Here is a 24,447-nt window from a genome sequence, read left to right as displayed (position 1 = left end):
CCCCTTCCCATGTAAAAGACTGCAAAATCTGGGTAAGTTGTAATCCATTTACCCTTGTCTCCCTGTACCTGGCACAATACACTTGTCACACTGCAGATGCTCAATAAATCCCTGTGCTCACCCGCTCTGTGATTGCAGGTTATTTACTGCAGATCAATCTGTGACATGTTGTAGCGGCAACAGACCTCCGGCGGCAGCGGGCAGCTCGCTGCTGCCCTGCTCGGAAAGCTTTTCACTAAGTGCACGTAACAGAACCAATGAGTTATGGAGTCCGTACATGAAAGGGTTTACAACCCAATGATGTCCGTAACACTAAGGCTTCCGTCACGGCTACCGGCAAACACATAGCTCGCCTTCCTAGACCTGGGTTTGCGGAGCAGTGGAAGGAGCAGCGCGCGAGAGAGGCAGATGCTAGAAACCCCAGGACAGCCAGGAGAAATAATGGCCTTACCTAAGATTGGCGTGCGCGTGCGCGTGCGGGGCGGGGCGGCGACGCGCGCGGCCTTCCCGGAGGCCCTGGGGTGGCTGAAGCGGGCGGGTTCCCGCGGCTTGGTTCAGCCATTGGCGGGCGGTTTGAATGACGGAAGTGACGAGAGCGTGGCGATGGCCGCCCCGCAGGCGCCCAAACGGCTCTTGGGACGCTGAGCGTCGGGCACTGCGAGGGTCGCGGGGAGCTGCCTCCTGTGGACTTCGGACTTCGCGCTCCTGGGGCTCAGGTGAGAGAGCGCCGCTGCCCCCCAACCCCGCCGGGCGTGCACGACCCCCGGGGCCCGGGCTGCTCAGGCCTCGGCGGGCCGCGGGCGTGCGCGGCGCGCGGAGGAGGCTCGGCCGCTCCTTGGTGCGCGGCCTGCGGCCCTCCGCGCGCACGGCGTGGCGCGCCTCCCGGGGGGGGCGGGGGGCGGGTGCGCGGGCTTCCCGCGGCGCGTGGCCGGGGGTGGGGATCGGGGTCCCGGCTGCCACCCTGAAGTCCTCTCTCACAGCCGCACTATCAGCCTTTCTCACTGGGAACGCGTGTGAAAGCGCCGCGCAGTCCCGTGTATCCTGTTGTGGTGGCATTGCTCCGCTGCGCAGCTTAAGAAAACCAAAATGACTAAGTGACCCAGCTAGTGTCTCCCTGCCGATGGGCGGCAGTGTTGGGTCTTTACCCCGCATCCTCTAAGTCTGGTGTTAATGTTAAGTCCTCAGGATGAAATCTTGCCAGATCAGTGGTATCGTCTCTGATACTAAGAAAACAACTTAAAGATCCGTATTTGGGAATAATTAATTTAGTAAGTAAATGGGGCCGCAGGGAAAACTTAAGGAAGTAGGGATACCTGTAGTAGCAATTGATAGGTACAGAAGACATAACAGGAATAGAAAATAACATTGATGAACACCCCTGTAATTAAGTCGACAGTCCTCAGTGGGTACTGAGTGTAATGTGTGCAAAAATGTAATGCGAGGCATGACATTTGGATGTAGCCTGTACTCCCTGTCCGTTGAATACTTACAAAGGAGATAGTGATGAGAGTAGACAAACCTGCTAGACACTGCCTTATCACCATTCGTAAGACATACCAACATCATTTGCCTCCTGACTTGATGCACTGGGAAAGGTGCATCACCACTTCTGTGCAGTTTTGTTTTTGGTGGGCGTAACTGGGGTTTGAACTCAGATCCTCACACTTGCTAGGCAGCCCACCACTTGAGCCATACTTCCAGCCCTTGTTGTTTTACTCATTTTTCAGATAGAGTCTCACATTTTTGTCCAGGGCCGGCCTTAGATCTGTCCTCCTATGTATGCCTCTTGATCCTACACAGTGGGAGTGACCACCATACCTAGTTTATTGTTTGAAATGAGGTCTCTAACTTTTTGCCAGACTGACCTCAAACCACGGTCTTCCTGAAGTCTGCTTCCCAAGTGCCTGGGATTACTGGTGTAAGTAATCCACTGCACAGGGCTGACTAATTCATAATTCTTAACCTGAAATGTGTACTCTCAGCCTTGTCACAAGAAAAAATTAGACAAATTCAGATTGAGGAACACTGAACAAAGTAACTGGCCAGGTGTTTGTTGTTGTTGCTATTTTTTTTCGTTTTAATGTCTGGGTGTTGAAGTGAAAGACTGAGGAAATGTCTCATATTAGGGGAGACCAACAATCTTGGCAGTCATGGGACTGTAACTCACAACTTTGGTTCTTGTATTCCAAAACCTTTTTGTGTGGAGGCAGCACATCCCATGGGCTGTTCCTAGCCAGTGTCAGTGACAGGGATGCTAAGGCAGGCTTGTTTTCAAGAAACTTCCCAAGGGTCTCTCTGAACCTTTCTTAGACAGCATCACTAAGAGGTACTCCTGTCTTTCCTTTACTCAGTGTCAGATTTGCTTTGATGTCCAGGGTGCTTTCAGCTTTTCTCAACCCCCCACCCCCTCCCATTTTCTCTCACACAGGCATTTCCCTTAATCCTGTGAGTTTAATCCAATTTGATGTTTGCTTCTTATAGGACCCAGAGTTAAGCAATAATGAAATGTCCAAGATTGGATACCAGAAAATAGACAGTAGTGGGATAATTGACATTTGGATAAGGTGCAGATTGTTTAAAAGTATTATGTGAGTGTTCTTTCCTGGTTATAAGTATGTAAGCTGTTAATATTTACAGAATGGGGGAGATGATATATGGAAATACTAAGCCTAAAGTTATTTTTAAATAAGTTAAAAAATTTTAATTATACACAAAACATCTTTCATATCTTAGGTGCTAAAAATAAGAAATGTCTTAGGTTCTAAAAATAAGAAATGTGCATACATTCTGTTATAATTCTTACAAATAAGATAATGGATACTCAAAACAACCTGAAAAGCAAGGTTTCTTTTTTTTGTTTTTCCTTTAGATTGAGATATAATTTAGAATAAAATACACAGATCTCATTGTACCATTTGAGGAATTCTTACATATGCAAAGTGTTCACTTATCTCAGATAAAATCACGGAGTGTATTAACTATCTAAGTAGAACTATTCTAATGTGGATTTTTTGGAAATGGTGATAATGGGAACAAATTGATATCAGGATTACTTTGGAAAGGTTTTCAAATTATACAAATCATAGATTCACATTTTTTCCATTTCTTCCCACCGCCTTCCTCCAGAGAGAGGGGTAGTAAAATCTAGGAGAGAGAGGGCTGGCCTAAATATGCCTGTAATCCTAGCTACTAGGGAGATGGTGATCAGGAGAATCGAGGTTCACAGCTAACCTGGGCAAAAAGTTTGTGAGATTCTCATCTCAACCAATAAAAGCTGGGCATAGTAGCACATGCCTGCCAACCTAGCTATATATGGGAAGCATAGATAGGAGACTCAAAGTCTAGGTTAGACCTTATCCCAAAAGTAACTAAAGCAAAACCAGTGTTGGGTGTGGCACTGAGTTCAAACTCCAGGACCATCAAAAGAAAAATCTAAGGATGAGAGCATCTGAGAATAAAAGTAGTGATAGAATAGATAAGGAAATCTAAACACTTCATGGGTCCAAACAGAATGATTGTAACACAGGCTCTAATATCATTGATTTTTAAAAATCACACCATTGTAATTATTGAAGAATCTTTTACTATAGAGTAAGTCATGGCATTGATGTGATTACATGAGATACAATGATGCTTGTGATCAAATTACATCTATCTAGACCCAGGAGCTGAGTCTAGCAGCCAGGAGCCCCTAAAATTACCTTACTCTTGTTGGTCATCACAGGTTGTCAGTGGTAAGAGAACATTTTTCTGTGTTAACACATCTCTTTAAGTCTTTTTGCGTTTTTCCATTTTAGCTAAGTAAACTTTGGAAATGCCAGTCAGGAATAAGACAGGTCCAGATACTCTAAGTACAGTGCGCTATAGATGGGGAAGCACTTTACTGAGCAGTTCCCACCTATCTGAGAACCTGAGATCTGAAGACTGGATTGATAAATGCCATTTGTAAATAAGCTGGCTTTTTACTATTCACCCACATTTATTGTGTATTTATAGTAAAAGAATATTAATTTTAAAATAATTTAAACTTCTGTTGTCCTATTTCAATAATATATCTCTTTACTGATATTTTTCTTTTTTAAAAAATTTAGATCCGTTTTATTTAAAGTACACAGAAATGAAAAGAAAGATAGTGAATGCTGGCAAGCTAAGATTGAGTCCTAACGAGGAAGCCTGCATTTTGAAGGAAGATTATGAAAGAAGACGAAAACTAAGATTGCTACAGGTATGATTTATTTGGAATGAAGCTTTAAGCTCTTTGTCTTCCTCAAATAATTTTCTTTTTTACATTAGAGTATTCTAAACGAAATGTTGTATTTAAAAGCTGTGTAAAGCCAGGTGCGGGGGAGCCTCATGCCTGTAATCTGAGCCAATTGGGAGGAAGAGAACAGAAGGATTATGGTTTGAAGCCCAACCTGGGCAAATAGTGTTCAAGACCCTATGTTGAAAATACCCAATACAAAAAAATTAGAGCTGGCAAGGGGCTCAGATGGTAGAGTGCCTGCCTGCCTAGCAAGCAGGAGTCCCTGAGTTCAAACCCTTAAAAAAAAAAAACTGTATAGAGTCCTGGTTCTTGTGTATTAACCAGGTTTGGAACATTTCAAAAGATAGGTTGATGTGGTAGGTACACCGAAGAAGAGTTGGGGGACAGGTATCATTTGACTCAATAAATATTGGAAATAGTTTTTTACATAGTTTTAAATGATCTGAAGTCAGCAAAGATAAGAACAGAAAGCTTAAAATAACTTTAAAGAAGGTATTTAAGAAGCATTTATTGGGAAGTTACAGGTTATTATCCTGCAGTGTAGAATAGTTAAATCTTCATGAAGCATGTTTTAAGTGTTATTCTGTCTAGAATCAGAGATGGTGTACCTCAGAAATGAAGTTCTTGTCTGATTCTAGCTGTACTCTGAGCTGTGAATTTTGTCAAATCATGTTTACTATTCTAGCCTTTTATAGGTTATTGGGTTAAGCCTCCTTCATAATACATGAAATATTCATCCTTCAGGTTCGAGAACAAGAAAGAGACATTGCTTTGCAAATAAGAGAAGACATAAAACAGAGAAGAAATCAACAATTTACTCGTTTGGCAGACAAGCTAAGGGCAGAATGGGAAAACTCACACACTCAGAAAATACAAAAGTTGGAAAAACTGTACTTGGGAAGTTTAAGAAATATGGGAGAAGGACATCGACAAGCCAAAGAAAATGTGAGTGAGCCTCTTTGACTACCTGATTTTAGCAGTAATATGATTTCAAGATAAATTGCATTTGTTGAATGCTCAAGATAAGAATATTTTTGTGTATCAAATTTGTTTTGGGCAGCCTGAGACTTCTTTATTAATTTAATATAATTTGAAAATAATAATATGTTCATTTCTTAGAAAATCATGTTAAGTAAAATCCATGTCAAGTAAAATATTTCTTCCTATGATTAAATTAGCCTTATTCCCTTCCAGTTCTTATCTATCTGTATAACCTTTTGAAGTAGAAGTTGTTCATATTAAGCATTTTGGACAGATTCAGGAGAGTAAATTTGGATTACCAATTTCAAATATGTATGGGTGAATATATATACACTTGGATTTCATTCACAAATAGTAAAAATTGCTTAGTGATATTTAGAAAGGCCAAGTAAAACTCAATATTTAAGACTGTTCACTGACTTTATTTTCATTTGTTTATTTGACTTCAGTTAGAAAATATTTTGGCTGATGGAGTGGCTCAAGTGATAGAATGCCTGCCTAGCAAGCTTGAAGCCCTGAGTTCAAACTCTAGTACTGCCAGGCGCTGGTGGCCCATGCCTGTAATCCTAGAAACTTGGGAGGCAAAGATCAGATTACAGTTCGAGGCAAATAGTTAGACCCTGTCTTGAAAATCCCCAACACAAAAAGACAACCCAGTACTGCCAAACCCCATTAACACCAAAAAGAAAAGAAGAAGAAGAAGAAAGAAAATTTATGGTCTCAGAGTCAATAATGCAATAAACAGGCTGGTTCCAAGATAGACAAATTTTTTATAGCAATTAGCGAAGAAAACAAATACAAATCTTTTTTAAATGTGGCAGCCTGTGTCTTTGCCCCTGGTTTTAATCTATGCTTTCAGTAATAGCCCTAAGTTCTGACATCAAATTTTTCTGGCTTTATGCATGCCACCTCTAACTTTGTGCTTTAGTGCAGTTTTTTTCCCCCCCAGACCTCAGTCATTTTAAGTTAATACTGTGTGTAGAACACAGGGCCTGGTGCTCATGCTTGCTAGGCAGGTGCTGTACCACTTGAGCCATGCCTCCAGTCCTGAACCTCAGTCATTTAAGTGGCATCTATATGATACTTCCCTAGCTGGGGAGCCATGCGTGTTACTATGTATTTGGCATTTTAATTTAAGTGGATTCTTTTATTAGTTAACTCTTGTCCTAAGTATTTACAATTATCTTTTATTTAGGTTTTTGTAGTAAGTTAAATGACTATATTAATTTTAACTTGTTTCTGTTTGTCCCTCCTGATATGGCATGTTGTGGTACCATTGCCATACTTTGCGAAATACTGTAGTAGTGTGGAGGGAGCAGTGACAAAATCGAAAAGTCACTTCTATTCTGATGCCAAATAGATGCATTTCTATTCATCTTGTTTCAGTAGCATTTTAAGTGGTGTTTACTTTTAGGAACCTGATTTGGATGCTCTGGCACTGCGGGCAGCAGAAAGGAAAAGAAAAGCAGAAGTGAGACATAAGGAAGCCCTGAAAGTACAAAAAAATCAAAAGGAAATATTAATGAAACAGAAAACCTGGTAATAATTTTTGCCTTATTTTCTACTGACAGTAAGAGAGCTGGAATAGAGGGCACACAGGATGCTGTGAACGCAGATATTAGATAAAAGTCATGTAGTATGTCCATTGCATTTGTTAAAGCTGGGTTTAAAAATAATGCAGTGGGTGAGTGGCTTACTTAGGTGAACATGCAAAGTGAGCTTCCTCTTCCAGTTGTGGTCTGAGCTTCTGTGATCAGTTCAGAGCACGTACCTCCTAATATCTGTTCCTGATGTAAAAGAAACATAAAATCTATGTGATTAAGAACACTAAATGAGGTTGTAGACTTTGAGGAAGTCTTTAGTATTTTATGCATGTTTTAAAAATTAGGAATCTGTTAGTGGTGTGCAGTGGTCATTCTATGCAATTGTCCATCTTTGTCAACATTTCTGTGCTGTAACTGTTCTAATGAACAGTAGCTGTTTGTCGAGCGGGTCTCCTCCCTGGAGCTTTGTGTCTTTAGAGATGCCTCTTTCAGGTGGTAAACATGCTTACACATACTGACTTTATTAAACAGCATACTGAGCTGGTGGGATCAGACTGGAGGACATCTTCAGTCCAGTCAATGGCTTTTATGTTTTTAACTCTGAGAGACTAATTGATGACATCTCCTGTTTTTAAGGCATATACAAGCTCGAAAGGAAGCACTGCTTGTGGAAAAAGAGAGATCTGCAAAAATAACAAGTCTGCCGCTGCCTCTTCCAGCTCCTTTTGAGGTGAATTGCTTTGAGTTTTGAAAAGCACTAGCATATAATAATTCTTTACTATTAAAATTTATTGGAGGTAAACATAATTATCATTTGTTTAAACTTAATCTGTGGTTGTATAAGTAACACATAAGTGTATCTGGTGTATTTAAAATAATCCTAGGTATTATTTCACCTTCAGTATGTACTTCTGATGTATAGACTTTTTAAAAATAAAACAAAAACAGCTGGGTGCCTGTGGCTCACACCTGTAATCCTAGCTATTCAGGAGGCAGAGTTCAGGAGGATCGTGGTTTGAAGCCAGCCTGGGCAAATAGTTCTTGAGACCCTATCTCGAAAATACCAACACAAAAAAAGTGCTGGCAGAATGGCTCAAGTGGTAGAATGCCTGTGTAGCAAGTGTGAAGTCTCAGTTCAAATCCCAGTACCACCAAAATAAATAGATAGATAGATAAATTAAATAAAAACATAATATTCATAGTTTGCTCAGTATTATTTAATGCCCAGTGTGTGTTCAGTTTTCCCCAGTGGGCTCAGTTTTTTTGCTTGTTTGAAAAACTAGTGGTTTCGGCTTTTTTTGTTAAGTTGTTGTGTTTTTTTTTTTTTTTTGGTGCTGGGTTTGAACTTGGACCTTGTGCTTGTTTGGCGAGTGTTCTGCCACTTGAGCCATGCCCTCAGCCCTTTTAAGTATTTTTCAGGGTGGCCTCAGACCTTGAGCCTCCTACTTACGCCTTCTGCATAGCTGGGATACAGTGCGCACCACCATGTGTGACTTGTTTGTTGAGATGGGGTCTCTAAAAATCTGTGTCCCAGTGGGCCTCTAACCATGATCCTCCTGATTTAGACCTCCTGAGTAATTAGGATTATCGACATGTATCTACACCTATGATTTTCCGTTTTTTTCTTTTTTTTTTTTGGTAGGGCTGGGGTTTGAACTCAGGGCTTCATGCTTGCAAAGTAGGCACTCTACCACTTGCACCACACATCCAGTCTGTTTTTCTCTGATGATTTTAGGGATGGGCTTTCTCAAAGTATTTGCCTGGACTGGTCTCATGATCCTCCTGATCTTAGTCTCCCAAGTAGCTAGGCATGAGCCACCAGTATGTGGCTTGGGGTTGGCTTTTTGAAGGCTATTAACATTTCTGTCCTTTTATTTTCTCATGTACTGTGATTAAAAAAACTGCATTCATTTTCCTGCAGACTTTTCCACACTATGGATTTCTTGCTCTGAAAATATAAATTATGGAGTGGTGGTTCACACTTGTAATCCTAGTACACGGAGAACACAGGATAGCATTTTGAGGCCAGCAGGGCCAAAGAGTTGTGAGACACCCCTTCTCCCCATCTTGAACAATAAATACTGGGCATGGTGTGGCTTGCCTATCACCCTAGCTGGGATTGCAGTCCAGACTGCCCAGGCATAAACCTGAGACCCTGCTCAAAACATAACTAAAACAAAAAGGGCTAGGGGCGTGGCTCAAGTGGTAGAGTGCCTGGGTAGCAGGTGCAAGGCCTTGAGTTCAAACCCCAGTACCACTAATAGAAGAAAAAAAAGAAAAAAGAAATTACGGTTCAGATACTTTAAAAATCTGCTCAAGATTATGAGGTAATGAGAGGGATTTATTTATATGAGTAAAATGTGTGCTTTTGTGATTGAAACTCATTTTTAAGAGAATTGTTAATAAAAATAGCAATTAACTTTAAGAAGTATTGGAGCCCGGAGCGTTGGCATTAGCCTGTAATCCCAGCACTCAGGAGGCTGAGACAGGATTATGGCGAATTCAAGACCAGCCCCCATCTCCAAAAAAAAGTGTTGGTTTCCTTGTTCATATTTGGTTTTTGTGGTTATTGACATGGCTATTTATATGGTTGTCAAAATTGCAGTTATCTCAAAACTTAAGCAGAAGTAAAAGAATACCTTCACAAATACATGGATGTCTAATGTGGTTGTATATACAAGTATATTTTATGTGTGTCTAATTAGCATAAGTCCCAGATATTCTCTAGGTCTTCCACTTTGTCAGCCTTTCTGCTTTTGTGTTGAGCCATCTGCTGTGTTGCATTTGGTCCAACAAGGTTCAGATGGAGGAGTCCTATTTCAGCCATGCCCTCAGCGCCAGGCAGGATTATAAAAAGGCAGGCAGTGTTTTATTCATGATGCCTTTTGATTACCTTTGTCTTATTCCTAATATTCATAACAAGCCAAGATTAAAAACGTACAAAAGAAAATAAGTGTGTAAGTGATTTGTAGGTATGAATTATATGCGGGTATGTTGTTGTCCTTTTTTCTTTCAACTTCTCATGAAAATTTTCAAAGTATAGGAAAGTTAAGAATATAGTAATTGGGCTGTTGGAGTAGCTCAAATGGTAGAGTACCTGCCTTGGGTTCAAACCCCAGTACCTCAAAAAAAAAAAAAAGAATACAACCAATGCCTGTTTGTATTGTGTGTAGACTTCAGTCAGATAACTGTATATATATGTGTACACATTTAATGTGAATGCAGAGGTACTGTTTCATCCTAAATACTTCAGCATGCTTCTTACAATAGGGGATTCTCTTACACAATCATAATACATTCATCACTCTAAGAAATTAGCATTAATACCTCAATTCCATTTAATTTCCATCCATAATCTAAACTCTGATTGTCCCGCCTTACAGCTTTTCCCTGTTTTTAAATGAGGCTGTGCTCTAGACTCTCACATTGCTTCTGTTTGGTTTATCTCTTTGGTTCTAGAACATTTTCTTTGCAGTGCTAGCCAAATTCTCATTTTAGAATCTTTTTCCATTAGCATATGTTAATTATATAAAATAATGGTTTTCATTAGTGTGCCTTAAATTGTACAAATTAGCGGGTTTCCTATTTCAGACTCTTTGAAGAGACTACACGAGCTTCTCACTTCTTCCCTTGTCTTGTTTTCATGTGAAATTGTGCACTGCATTTTCATGACACTGAAAGTTAGGTTTAAAGGTTTGATTGTCTTTTGGCGATAATACTATACAGGTGAGGCTGAATAGGTTTATGCATCACATCAGAAAGTACAGAATGGCCAGTTGCTCCCGTTTGATCACTAGTTATGGCTGCAACTGTGAGAGCTCTCCATCAGAAAGTCATATGTTTCCCTTTCCAGTTACCAAGTAATTTGTGAGGTGATGCTTTGGTAACTGGCTAGGTATCTGTCATCCTTCTGCATTTATTAATTGGCCTACTTTTGTTTTAAAGAAGAAAGAGAGCTCTCTTTGGTCAGTAGAATGGAGTTCAGCTCTTTTAAGAAGACAGGCATACGCTTTTTCCCCTTAACCAACTTTTAGAGTAAAGGATCGGTGGAATAATCCAGCGATGGCAATTTTTTTTCTCTTTTGTGAATATCACTGTGGGCCTGTGGATTTTTATTTGTTCAGTATTACATAGTCATTATAATAGTCATTATAATATAATAGTCATTCTTTTTCTTTCTGATGTTTTAGTGTCTGAAATTTTGTTAGTAGGAGACTTTCCAGGCTGGCTCTGTGTCCTCCTTCCTATTTGAGCGCTTCTTTACTGTGAACTTACTGGATCCCATTTCTGGTGTTTACAAAGAGTCCTGCTTCTTCTTAGAGGAGAAATGACACTTATAAACTAAGATCTGGGTTGTGTTCATATTTGACTTAAAAAACATTAGTTTAGAAAGGGGTCCATTATCCATGCCTCTAAAGGTGTCAGGGAAAGCAGTGTCTTCTGTATAATTTGAGTTGGATGTGAATATATGGTGTGGCAGGGAAGTAAAGGATTTTGGTCTAGGAAAGACTAGATTATAAAACATTTTAGGAACCAAGGAGGTGTACCCTATAAGTAGCTTATGTCATACAGTCAGGAGATCGGTATGTCTGTACCACTGTTCCTCCAAGCTTATAAAAATATGAATGCTGAAAAACCTGGGGAAATGGATCTGAACTTTTTAGTCTTCACAAGTGAAGAAAATCTTCAAGCAATCCCAGAAAATAACACTGTTTTATAGACTAAAATCTTATGAGAGAACTGTTCCATGGTGGAGAGAATGGGCACTAACTGTGTATTTATTATTTTAGTTGTATCTCGTTAAATCACCACAATAGCTCTGCATGGTAGAAATTATCCCATGTCACAGGTGAGGAAAATTGAAAATCAAGTGTTAACCTGATCACAGTCCTTAATGTGAGAGAACCAGAGTTTATCTGGTGTTTACAAGTGTTTTCTCACACATTATTTGATAGCTACAGTAGCTGTCTCAATGGCCATAAGTTATAGGGATTGCTGTGAACCTACTTTACTTGAGAAGATGAGGAACAGAGAGGTTACAGAACTCTGCTGTAGTCTAGTGCAGAAGGGACTCAGCTGAAGTGTCAGCATTCCTTTGTGAACATTGTTCTCATTGTGTTGTGTACAAAACGTCACTGATATAACTGATTATCAGAACCATTTGAGCTCCTTGAAGGCAGGGGCCATTATTTTACTTTTCAATACCATTTACCATTTTAACACATAGTTGACACTTAAGAACCTTCTTATTAGTTCACTTGATTTAGTTAGGTACTAGTACATAATAAACTGTTGTCGATGACCAAATGCACTCTTACAGGAAAGGGGAGAAGTAGTTTACTTCACCTTTTTTGAGAGTTGTTCTGTTCTGGAATTGGTGCTCTTAAATATAGCTTAAATTGCATCATTAAACATTGAGAAGTGAGACCAATCTGAATTACAGTGGACTTTTTGTGATTAGACATGGAAAGGGTCCTGATAGTGTGGGCCTTTTTTTAAAAAATTAATGTAGCGAGGTGCTTATAATTTGATTTGACATGTCCTATAAACACTTTTTTATTGGGAAGATTTAAAATGAAGTACTTGCTGGGCTTGGGAACTCTTGCCTGTAATTCTAGCTACTGGGGAGGATCACAATTTGAGGCCAGCCTGGGCAAAAAGTTATTGAGACCCCTTCTCAATCAGTAAGCTGGTCATAGTGGTGTGCATCTGTAGTCAAAGCTTCTTGGGAGGTAATAAGTAAGAGGATTGTTGTCTGAGGCTGGCCATGGGCAATGAAAGAGAGACTCTACAAGAAATATCTTAAGGCTGGAGATGTAGTTCAGTGGAAGAGCACCTGTTTAGCAAAGGACAAGGTTCTGGACTCAGTCATTTTTGCTAGGGGAGAAAACTAGCAAAACGAATTGTTTCTTTAAATAAAGTTGAAGTGAACTTCTGAAGTAAAAGATACTGATTGTATTAAAGATACCTAGAAGATGTTTTAAAGTACTAGAGATCTGATACTTTCATTAAAATTTGAAATAACTTAACTGTGGAAAAAGAGATGTCTTTTACTGTGAGCAGACTTTTCACTTACTTGAATGAGGTTAACTTACTGTCTTAATCCATATTCTGCTGCTAATGATGCAATGCCACTGACTAGGTAAATAATAAAGAGAAGAGACATTGTGGTTCGGGTTTTGAGGGGCTGCATTTGGTGATGGCGTTCTTGCCGGCAGAGTTCCAGGTTGTTGGAGGACTAACATGGCCATAAACAAGAAGTGTGCCAAACTGCCTTGTATTGTGGACTCATTCTGGGGTAACTCACTGACCTCACTCATGAGAGGAGACCCCTGATCACCTCCCAGCGGCCATCAACTCTACTTCTTAATATATCCTAATGAGGACCTACTAAGCACTGGTTAAAATACTTTTTTTTTTCCATTGGATCCAACTTTAAGTAACAATGCTTTTAACCTAAGCATCTATTTTTTTATGTTCCATTTTTCCAGAACATTGAAGTGAAAAGAATTTCTTCAGTGAAAACCAATAACTCTACTTACCATCATATTTCCACTTTTGTGAACAGACAGATGGACACAAAGCAGGTGGTTGACTTACTGTTTTCTTCATACCTTCACTTTATTACTTGTTTGATCACTGAATTGATTTATATTGTCGTTCTGTGTCTGTTGTTGCCAAATTTTAAAATCTGAACAGTCCCACTAACCATCCTAGGTTGACAAGTATAAAAAAACCTCTTTAAATATGCTTTGACTTTTCATGTTAGGTGTGTTATGGTCTTATATAAATAGAAGAAAGCAGATGATTATTTAGATTGATATCTATTAAAATAGATTTTCTTACCATGCATTAATTGTACAAAATAATGGCTTTCATTATGGCATAAAAGAGATTTTACAACTTTATCAAAATAATACGTGGTCTTTGTGAAAGTTTTTCCACAAACACATAAACATAAGCTAGGAAAAGTACCAATGTTTCCATCACCAAAGAGCAATTATGGTTAATATCTTAATGAATTAGAGTTTGTCTTCATACACAAACATGTACACATACTTTTCAAAACATGATTTTTAACAGATGCATAATATTTCATCATTCTAATTGTCTTTTTGCTTCTTTAAATACTCTAAATGTAATAGTCTTGTACATTTATATCTGTATCTAGTTGTATGTTAAGAGTAGGTTCCTAGAAGAGAAATCTGTGGTTCTAAACTGTAGCATTTGATACAGATCAAAAGATTGCCTATTAAAAAGTATCAGCAATACATGAGAATGGCTGCATAGAATTACGGATTAAAAATTATTGCCATCTTCAAAGTGACAAATGATATATTCTTATTATAATTGCTATGTCTTTGTAAACAGTGGATCTGAATATTTTTCATGTTGTATATATTTGGCTACTAGAAAAGTAACTTATCAGCATAGCATTTGCATTTAGAAAGCAATAAATAGGGGTGAGGGTCATTGCTCAAGTGTTAGAGCACTTGCCAGAGTGCAACAATTACATATTTTGGTTGACTGATAAATAGCAGTTAATACTTAAGATGAGTACCATCATCATAGAATGAGCTTATAAGGCTCAAGACTAAATCTGAGATTTATTTAAAGTTGTACAATATTATTATGATTTCAATATCATTATAGTACAAGAAAAACCTGTTTTGGGTAGTGTATTTTTGCAATATTAGATAGATGCTGCCTTTTAGCTGAGACTAATGAAGAAAGACTTTTCCCCCATCTCCGTCAGTATAGGCTACTGCTGCTATTGCATTTGTCTTTAATCTTTTCTTTTGATAGCAGCTAGAAGACCTTTGTCCCCTTCAGTCTTTGGATCAGTAGTTGTAAAGTAGTCCCACAAATGAGAGCTTCATGCAGTCATGAAGGAAGTTGCTTTCTGAATATTCTCAAGAACACATATATGATTTTACAAAGTTTATCCTGGTATTTTACTTGTTGCTTTACACAATCACTTAGGTAAAAAAAAAATCTATCCTTAAACCTTGAATTTAAAATGTGACAATAGGCAATATGCTGACTTCCAAGATAAAATTATCTTTGAACTTTAATATGTATCTCAGCTTATGTCACAATAATTTTGCATCTTCCCGGGAGTAGAATTTTATGATCTTATAGCAAGTGTAATATAAAAATAATTTCATTCTTGGCTTGCATGTTTGGATAGATTGTAAATGAACTACTTTGGCTTGTTTAGCCTTCTCAGCATGTAAGAGTTGATATTGTGGCTTTGAGGCTTTTTGAATATACTGTGAAAGAAATTCCAAGATCTCTTGCCTGTCAATACATTTGTCTTTGCTAAAGAAGGACAGTGAAAGCGGCCTGCTGTCAATACATTTGTCTTTGCTAAAGAAGGACAGTGAAAGCGACCGTCACTTCCGTTTGTGCACTGCAGAATACAACTCATGCACTTGTCAGAGCATGTTTTCAAAAAAATTCTTTTGTTGGGGGAAGTGTTAAGTTACTAGGGCTTGAACTCAGGGCCTGTGCTTGTTAGGCGGGTGCTCTACCACTTGCGCCATGCCTCCAGCCTTTTTTGCTTTTGTTATTTTTCAGATGGGGTCTTGTATTTTGAACCTCGATCCTCCTACCTACATCTCCCACAAAGTTAGTTTTACTAACTTTTTACTGAGGCTGACCTTGAATGGTGATGCTCCTTGTCTCTGCCTCTTGAGTATCTCTGGAATTACAGGCATGAGCCACTGCACCTGGCCCCTAACATACTCTTTTTGACTGACATTCATAGGTTTTGCAAATTTCACATCTTTCACCTTCAACTATTAAAAATGAAATTTTCATTATTTCAACCAGATTTTTGTTTAAATTTTAATTATATTAGCACAAGTTCTACAAGAGTTTTTCTCCATAAAGCATTCTTGTAAAATCTTGTTTTCAAATTTGGTAACTGAGAACAAACTTTGTTTACAGATCTTGATTTCTTTTTTTTTTCCCCCCCTTGTGGTGCTGTTGATCAAACCTAGAGCCTTGTGAGTGCTAGGCAAGTCTCTATTCCTGAGCAACTCCAGCCCCTCTATTTTGTAATGCTTTATTTTCTTCATATTCTTATATACTTTATTATCTCCAAATTGGACATACTTATCCATTTTTTATGCTATTTCAAAGTTTATCCTCTTAAATTTTTGGTTTATCAAAATTGATACTCTGCTTTCAATGAATTCTTAAGAGAGGTGAAGAATTCCTTAAAAACTTTTTTCTTGAAAACTTCATGGACTGAATGGAATGAAATATTGTTCTTAAAGGTTATTTCGTTTAATGTTATGCATGTTAATACACTAATTCTATGGAGATTATAATTTTATTTACTCTAACCTTTTTCTGTTTGCCTAGTGTTACTTAGATTTGCATAAATATTTATTGGCTCAAAACAGAATATTTTTAATAAATCTATTTGTCTAGTGCACTCTTGCTTATCAGCCATCAGTCTCTTTACCTAATCTATCTCACTATTTGAGTTTTAATTTTATATACAGTGTTCATAGCTTTTGTGGTCATTTCTTATTGTTTCAGTTGACTCATAGAATTTCAGCATACAGAGTATGAAAAAACTTCCACTTGTAGTTACATTTAAAATGTTGCCTATATTTGAAAGTAAATGTTTAGGTAATGAGAAAAAATCCTGGTTATATTATTGTCATGTTAAGAGGTGAAGACTTGCATAAAGGCGTGGTCATTGGTTATGCATAAGTCTAGAAACTACCATTTCTGTTAAAGTAGGTGTTCTGGTGCTTCTCAGGTGAAGACACGCGGCTGGCGTTGGCTAGAAACCAAAATCAAATCTGCGTGCTCTAAATTACTTACACAGCCTTAGATGGTTGTGGGTGTTTACCTACAGTATTGTCATTTTACTGGTGTTTCTTTACTTTAAAAGTATGGAAGGTTGGGTGCTGGTAGCCCACACTTGTAATCCTAGCTACTCAGATGGCAGTGATCAGGAGGATCATGGTTCAAAGCCAGCCCAGGCAAATTGTTCTCCAGACTCTTATCTTAAAAATAGCCAACACACAAAAAAAGGGCTGGCTGAGTGGCTCAGTGGTAAAGAGCCTACCTAATAAGCATAAGGCCCTGAGTTCAAACCCCAGTACCACAAAAATAAAAAAAAAAACCTGGGGGAATGTATTTGGATGAACAAAGCCTAATCTAGTTTGAAGTGAATTTATAAGACTTTATACTAGCAATTTGATCCTTTGTATGTGTATAAGCTGATGATAATTGTGGGCATTTATTAATAGAATGCTTATTTTTTTAATTTTAATTTTAAATGAATAGAAAGCACGCTTTTAAAGTTTTGTTTTTCAGTTAATTTTTTTGTTTCACACTTTAAAAAAAAATTATCTAAAATGTTATTGACTGCTAGCCAGATGCTCATTTGGCTGCTGAAGAAGAAGCTAAACGATTAGAAGAACTACAAAAACAGGCAGCACGGGAGAGAATGGAGCAGTTTGAAAAGGCACATGAACGGGGTTTCCAAGCAATGAAAAAGATCCATTTGGCCCAAGTAAGAACTTCTGTGACTGTTTCTGATGGCATTACAGAAGTGGGTGGTGCTGGGCCCAAAGCAAGGGGATGTGAATTGTGTTACATACGCTCTCTGACTCATGTGACTCAGGTTTAGTTAGGTTAAGTTATTCTCACAGTGTATCACTAAATCTAAAAATTTTCCTGGTTTTTAAGTTTATTTAATCCAGAAAGAGCCTGAGAAGATTAATCCCTTTTCTAATGTAATTATTTGGGCTTCATTTGTGCTCTGTAATTTTGAGGATTAGATTCATTGCATATCTATTGAGCAAAGCAGACTATTAATTCAAAGGTAAAGTGATGATCCTTGCTATCATGGAGCTTTGAGAAAGTATTGTCAACCTAAAAATATGGATAGTTTTAGCCTTACTTTGTCCTGCTGATTGTTCAGTCAGTAAGCATTGTAACAGCATAAAACAATTCATCTTGTTGGAAGTGTACTTTTATTTTCTCAATTTGCTAATGCATTTGGGAATTTTAAACACCCACCTTAGTAAGGAGTCTTTAAGTACTTCTATGGAAATTAAACTCTTATCTCATAAAAGTTTATTTATACTATTTGAACTAAATTAAGACCTTTTCCCTTGGCTTCTATAAATTGGAAGTAAATTTGTGACAAAAATAACTGAATGTGTAAATTACTAGTCATTCTCCTCATCTAAGGCTAACACCTATAGAAAAAATACACATGAGAGAAAAAATCATAAACTAAACCCATTCATCATAAAAACAGCAGTATTGAGTGTTTAAGATGTAGGCTCCAGCTTGCATGGATTTGCCTCTCTTCATTACTTGCTGTTTGATCTCAGATAAGTGACTTAGCCTTTGTGAGCAATGTTTCATCATTGTTTGATGAGGATTAACTGAGTTTCATGAAGCCTTTATAAATGTGTGTAGAATTTCACAAGTTCACAGTGAATGTTAGTGGTACTAGTCATGGTTACCACAAGTAATACTGGCAGAGTACCACACCACAGTTCCCACGAGCCAGAGAGTATGCAGGCTCTTCTACCTTCTTGCAGAATTAATGCTCCTTACATAAGAGTTATCCAGAACTGTAATCTCAGTGCTAATAGACGGTTTCCCTTTCCTATCTGAGCCATGTTGCTGTAGACCTTGTTGTGGTCTGGCACTTGTTTCCTGCTGGGTCTGCTGTGACTAGTGGGTGGCCTCTATCTGCCTCTCCAGTTACGTATTTCTCTTTAATCCCCTTGCCCTCCATGCTCTAGCCCTTGCTCTAGTGTGTGCTTTGAGCATCACATGCCTTCATCTCCACACCTTGTGCACCATTGTTTTCTTGTTATTTCAACTACTCCTATACCCACTTTATCCAACTAAATTCTCATCCCATCACTGAGCAGTTTCCCTTGCTCTTCTTTACCCTTCACCACCAAAATTCGGTTAGATAACTCACTAAAACTCTGCTTAAACTTTCATATTAGGCATACTCTACGCTTAAAGAGATAGACAGGTCCCTTTTAATTATGAGAGTCACAATAGTGACTCTCAGTTAATCCACAGTCACTCTGATCTCAGTGCTTACCTGATACATATGTATCAGGAGCCATGGAAACTTAAATAGAAAGTAACTTCATGACTTCCCTCAGAAGTCAGACACTTTTGTAACTTTATTGCCTAACCAGTACCATTCTCTTTTGCTACTAACATAATGCTACTTCTTTGTTGGTCTCATAATTAGGTTAGGGTTGAGATTTTTTTTCCCCGAGAATTTATTGCAGTATCTGGTATTCAGCAAATGTTTGTTGAGTGGATAAATTAATTAAATGTAATGTGTTTTGGTGCAGAACAAATGGGAGGGCAGGGGAAGGAAGCCTAAGCCCTGCTCCTCATGGTCTCCCCACTTTCCCTCCCTGGTTAGTGATACTAGCCAAAGTTTGATTCCTCTGTCATTAATCTCTATTCTTGAAGAATCAAGAGAAGCTAATGAAAGAACTCAAACAGCTGCAACAAGAGGACCTGGCACGTAAAAGACAGACTGTAGCACAAATGCCACCACAGCTAGTTGAACTTCCATACAAACGAAGTGAAATAAAAGATGACTGGCAGAGAGAGCTGGAATTTGCCTTTGAAGATATGTACAATGCAGACAGAAGTAAGATATTTTCCATAGATTTTCAGCAGTGCTTTTAAATGTTTTAATGGGAAAATATATTTGTAATGATGAAGCAGTTTTTCTTTTTGAATAAGCTCTCAGTTTGAAAGAGACCCTCATATTTAAATGTTCAAATTATAATAGCCTTCAGATTTTTATGAATGATCAAACTCTTTAATCATGTTGAGATAGAAACATGTCTTTATATTTCTTTTTTAAGAGGTGAAAGGAAATCTGATTTTGCACCTTGAACCAGAGCCTTTGCCCACTGTGACTGACCAGATCCAAGATGAAGACCTGGACCTTTCAATGGAACAAGAAAATAAAGGTAAACCTGAGGACCTTCAAGTGACAGATTCTGAAGTAATCTGTCCTGATGAAACAGTAAAAAGCTCCTTCAAAGCTGAATATTACAGTATTTCACAGAAAAACAAATGTTGATCATCAGTCAGCAGGAAAATCTATTCTAGTTTAAGTACAAACAGTGACTGATACAAATGGGAACGGTGACAGGAAGAAAGGACATTTTTATACACACAGGAGGAGAGCTATTGTACTCATATGTACATGAAGTATGCAAAGTATTAGGTTAAGTTAGATACTTAATTATGAATTCATTTGAAGGGTTGGCATTTTTAGAACAGAAACCCTACTGTGTTTAATTTACTGCTGGGTTCTTTCTGTATAGTGTTGCATAACGCAAACTTTGGTCTCCTGATATTCATGTCTGACTCTGGCATCCTGAACTTTTCCTCTCAGCTGTCCTGTAAGTACTTAAAACTCAGCGTCCGGCCATACATTTATCATCATTTCTTGCTCACTGAAACTTCTTCCTATCTTCCTTATCTTAGTGAATAATGGCACCACAGTCTGGTACCCAAGCCAGACACTTGCCTTCCTCACCTTAAAGACCAAGTCCCCTTCATTGAATTGACCTCTGTATATTCCCCCACCACCACGTGTCTATGGGTACTGCCTTTACTAAAACCACTCAGACTTTGTATCATCTGCACGGGACATTGTGAATGTAGCCCTGTAGGGTTCCAACTTTAAGTCTTGTATTAGAATCCTCAAGTAGGGGCTCTAAGCTTTATCTGCCTTTTGCTATGCCCCCATTGCTGTCCAAACAAGTATAGGTTACTGTGTTTTGAGTTTTACATAGACTCACTTTAAGATGGTTTCTGTGCTCACTCGCCTTTCTTCCAGGGTTCCCACTTAAACTTAATTTATGCCTTCGGCAGAGTCTTAATTTCTTACTAGATCAGTAGTGTCTTTAAGAAGATATTTTCACCATTCATCATCTTTGTTTGTTTCTTTCATGGGAGTATCATGCAGATCTCTGTAGTTTGTCAGAATTGTAGGTCTGGCATAACCTAAGGGAGAATGGTTGTTCTTCACCTCCTGCTTGATCCCACATAGGATTGCTGACTTATTGTTTGCCAGTATCTTTCAAAGTTGGGAAACTTTTCAAAGTTGGGAAACTAGACATTGTAGCACACATCCATAGTCCTAGCTACTCAGAAGGATGAGGCAGTAGGATTGTTTGAGCCCAAGAGTTCAGGGCTAGCCTGGGGAACTTGGTGAAATACATTCTCTTTAAAAGAAAAAACAAAAAACAAAAAAACCTCTAAGAATCCTGTTGTTTACTAAATCCTTATTTTAAAATATTCACAGCTAAAGGCTGGGGATGTTATTCTGGTGGTAGAGCTCTTGTATAGTATGTGTGAGGCCCTGGGTTTAATCTCCAGTACTGAGAAAAAATATATTGGTAACTAATCTATTTCTTAAAAATGAGTGAGTCACAAACCAACGGTGATTGAAAGAAGCAGGCAGAAATTATTACCTACATATATGATTGTGAGTTTATATGAAGTTAAAACACAAAACAACAAGTAAGACTAAGGTTATCTTTAGAGTGTATTGATTGGGAAGAAGCAGAAAGAACCTTCAAGGTGCTGAAGTGTTCCACATAAGTGTCTGGATGATGGTGGGGGCAGTCTAACCAATGTTCAGTAATATGGCTACTTGGAATTGGCTTAATGAATTCCCCCCTATACGATGAATATATGCTAATGAAAATGAAAACCAAGAAAACAAAAAGATCTGGATAATGTTACATAGATGTAACTATAAAACTCTGTATTGTGCATTCTTTTTTGTTAAGTTAGAATTTTTTTTTTATTTTTATTTTTTTTTGTGATACTAGGGTTTGAACTCAGGGACTCACACTTGCTAGGCAGCCCCTCTACCACTTGAGCCACTCTGCCAGCCTTTTTTTTTGTATTGGGTATCTTTGAGATAGGGTCTCTCTCAAGAACTATGTGGCTGGGCTGGCCTTGAACCACAATCCTCCTGAGTAGCAAGGATTATAGGTGTGAGCCACTGGTACCCAGATAGAGTTTTTGTTTTGTTTTTAAATGTGGGTAAGGAACTATAGTTTGCCAGTTTTCAACCTTCAAAGAGATTCTTAAATTTTATTCCTTATTTAGCCAGAGCATATATTTACATCACAGCTTTGTTGTCATAGAGAATTATTAGTTCTCTGACTGGGGACATGGCTCATGTGGTAGAGTGCCTACCTAGCAAGCAAGTGTGAGACCCTGAGTTCAAACCCCAGTACCATAAAAAAAAGAAAAAAAAAGGGAATTATTAGTACTGTCAGCCTGTATGAAAGAATGCTTGAAGAAATACCTTGTTTCGGGTTTTTTTTGTGTATGTGTTGGATAACTGAGGGTCTCTTTTATGAGAGTAGGTGGGAGAATGACATGGGCGTAACCAGTTTGCCACAGAGCCACATTTGGGACTGTTCTCTAGCAGAGAGAAACTCACAGTGCATGTTTTAAATACTGACTTTAGCCAGAAGTTAATCGGGGATTATGCACTATGTCATTTAGTGAGCAGAACAAGTGTCCTCCTGAGAAGTGTCTAAACTTCAAGTTCATGTCACGTGCATATTGTTAGAAAACAGTCACATGTTGGCAGCTTTCCTATTTGAGTTGAGAAATTATTCTGGTTTATAAAATTAATGTGTGGCAATACTGCTAAATTATAAATGTTAAGGAAAACAAAGTTGTGCTTTTGTTTTTAACTAAGTGATTGTAACAATAACTGAGTATAAAGATGAGTAATTTGCCTGGCATATATCACAGGTATTAAGTTTTTTTTCTGTTTTCTTTTTTTTTAGACCCCTTGGCTATGAACACTCAGCATATCACTTCAAAAATTCTTTTTAAAAAATTATTAAATAAGATTCGAAGCCAAAAATCTCTCTGGACTATTAAATCCATGTCTGAAGATGAAGGTGAAATGACAACTGTTAGTGAGACTGGAAGTAAAGCAGCAGGAGCAGTTGGCAGCAAGGAAAGAACATTATCTTCTGAGCAACAAGGTGGCTCCATCTGCTTGTCTGTTTTATAGCTCACAGCTCTTTAGATTGTTCAAAAATATGCACATACCTGAGAAATCAAGAGTAGAGTCAAAAGTTTTAAAACATAATCCTGCTACTTAAAGTCAACAAACAAATGTTGAAAACCTTAGTGCTCCTAGACCACTTTCTATGTAGTAGTAATTCATATATACATTAATTCTAGCGAAATCAAACTGAAATTAACCAGTAGCCTGTTGCTGTGGCATTTAAGCTGTTTCTATTCTTGGTTTTTTGGTGTTGTTTTTGCTTTGTTTTGTTGGTTTAGTATCAGTATTTCCTGCTTTTTTGGTTTTTTTGGCAAAGCAAGCACTCTTACCACTTGATACACACCTCCAGCCCTGGTTTAGTATTTCTACGTCTTTGCCCAGATCTCTTTTTTTCTCCACACATTTTTATGTCACAGTTCAACTCCCCCTACCCCCAACACACACCGAGTCCCCAGTGGTCCGAGGTTTGAATTCAGAGCCTCACGCTTGCTAGGGAGACACTCTCACTTGAGCCAACATGCCCCAGTCTCCACTTGTCAGTTCTTGCTCTTGTTTCATAAACTATTGGAGTCCTATTCAGAAAGTCGTCAGGTGTTTTCCCTTATAAGGTTCAGATTTTCAGGTCTTACATCAAGGTCTTTAATCCATTTAAACTGATTTTTTTTTTTTTTGTATAGGTTGAGAGATAGGTAGGGGTCTAGTTTCAGTCTTCTACATGTGGTTTGTTTTTTTTTTTTCTTTTTTGGCAGCCTTGGGGTTTGAACTCAGGGCCTCGTGCTTGCTAGGCAGGCACTCTACCACTTGAGCCACTCCATGCCCAGTCTTCTACATGCGGGTATCCAGTTTGCCCAACACCATTTTTCAAAGAAACTGTCTTTTTTTCCAATGCATGTTTTGGCACCTTTGTCATATCAGGTGGTTGTAGCTATGTGGGCTTATTTCTAGGTCTTCTATTACTCTTTTTTTTCCCCATTGGTACTACTGGAGTTTGAACCCAGGGCTTTGAACTTGGCACTCTACCTCTTCAGCTGGGCCTCTAACCTCTATTATTGTTTGGGTTCTTTACTTTGCTTTTTGAGACAGTCTCACTATGTAGCCCAAACTGGCCTTGAATTCATTATCCTCCTGCCTCAGCCTCCCAACTGATGAGATTCTAAATGTGTGCCACCATACCTGGATCTTTTATTTGGGGGAGGGGAGGTGGTACTGGGGTTTGAATTCAGGGCTTTGTGCTTCCTAAGTAGGCGCTCTAGGCACTTGAGCCACAACCCCAGCCATACCACACCTGGATCTTTGCATACATCTTTATTTCTTAGGAAGGACTTTTGAAAGAAGAATTTCCAAGACCAAAAATAAAACCACGTTAATGGCTTTTTAGTGTATTTTATATTTCCCATCAGAAACTTGGTGTTTCTTTATTTGTTAATTTTAAATCTTTAAAGATTTTTTTCCCTTAAGTAGGCTATTAAAATATTTTCAGAAGTCACAAAGATCATACCAATAATATTTCCTGCGATTATGTATGAGCAAATGAGAATTGTGAAGATGTAACTCCTCTCTTATTTTGTATT

The 24,447-nt window shown here is 38.3% G+C and overlaps 1 protein-coding gene across 1 annotated transcript in view; it reads left to right on the top strand.

The window, feature by feature from the left end:
* The first annotated feature begins 555 nt into the window (after positions 1–555).
* The window catches only part of LOC109676305 (centrosomal protein of 295 kDa-like), a 50,532-nt gene continuing 26,640 nt past the window's right edge, over positions 556–24,447 (top strand). Inside the window, exons 1-10 of the mRNA XM_074080780.1 lie at positions 556–716; positions 4,092–4,225; positions 5,009–5,209; positions 6,660–6,784; positions 7,426–7,519; positions 13,281–13,376; positions 17,189–17,329; positions 19,279–19,462; positions 19,683–19,790; positions 22,647–22,850. Of these exons, the coding sequence (XP_073936881.1) occupies positions 578–716; positions 4,092–4,225; positions 5,009–5,209; positions 6,660–6,784; positions 7,426–7,519; positions 13,281–13,376; positions 17,189–17,329; positions 19,279–19,462; positions 19,683–19,790; positions 22,647–22,850 (1,426 nt within the window). The 5' untranslated portion in view covers positions 556–577. The remainder of the gene's footprint in view (positions 717–4,091; positions 4,226–5,008; positions 5,210–6,659; positions 6,785–7,425; positions 7,520–13,280; positions 13,377–17,188; positions 17,330–19,278; positions 19,463–19,682; positions 19,791–22,646; positions 22,851–24,447) is intronic.

Source organism: Castor canadensis, chromosome 1 (genome assembly GCF_047511655.1).
Source record: "Castor canadensis chromosome 1, mCasCan1.hap1v2, whole genome shotgun sequence".
Taxonomy (NCBI): Eukaryota; Metazoa; Chordata; class Mammalia; order Rodentia; family Castoridae; genus Castor; species Castor canadensis.
This window is presented reverse-complemented; position numbering and strand designations above follow the sequence as displayed.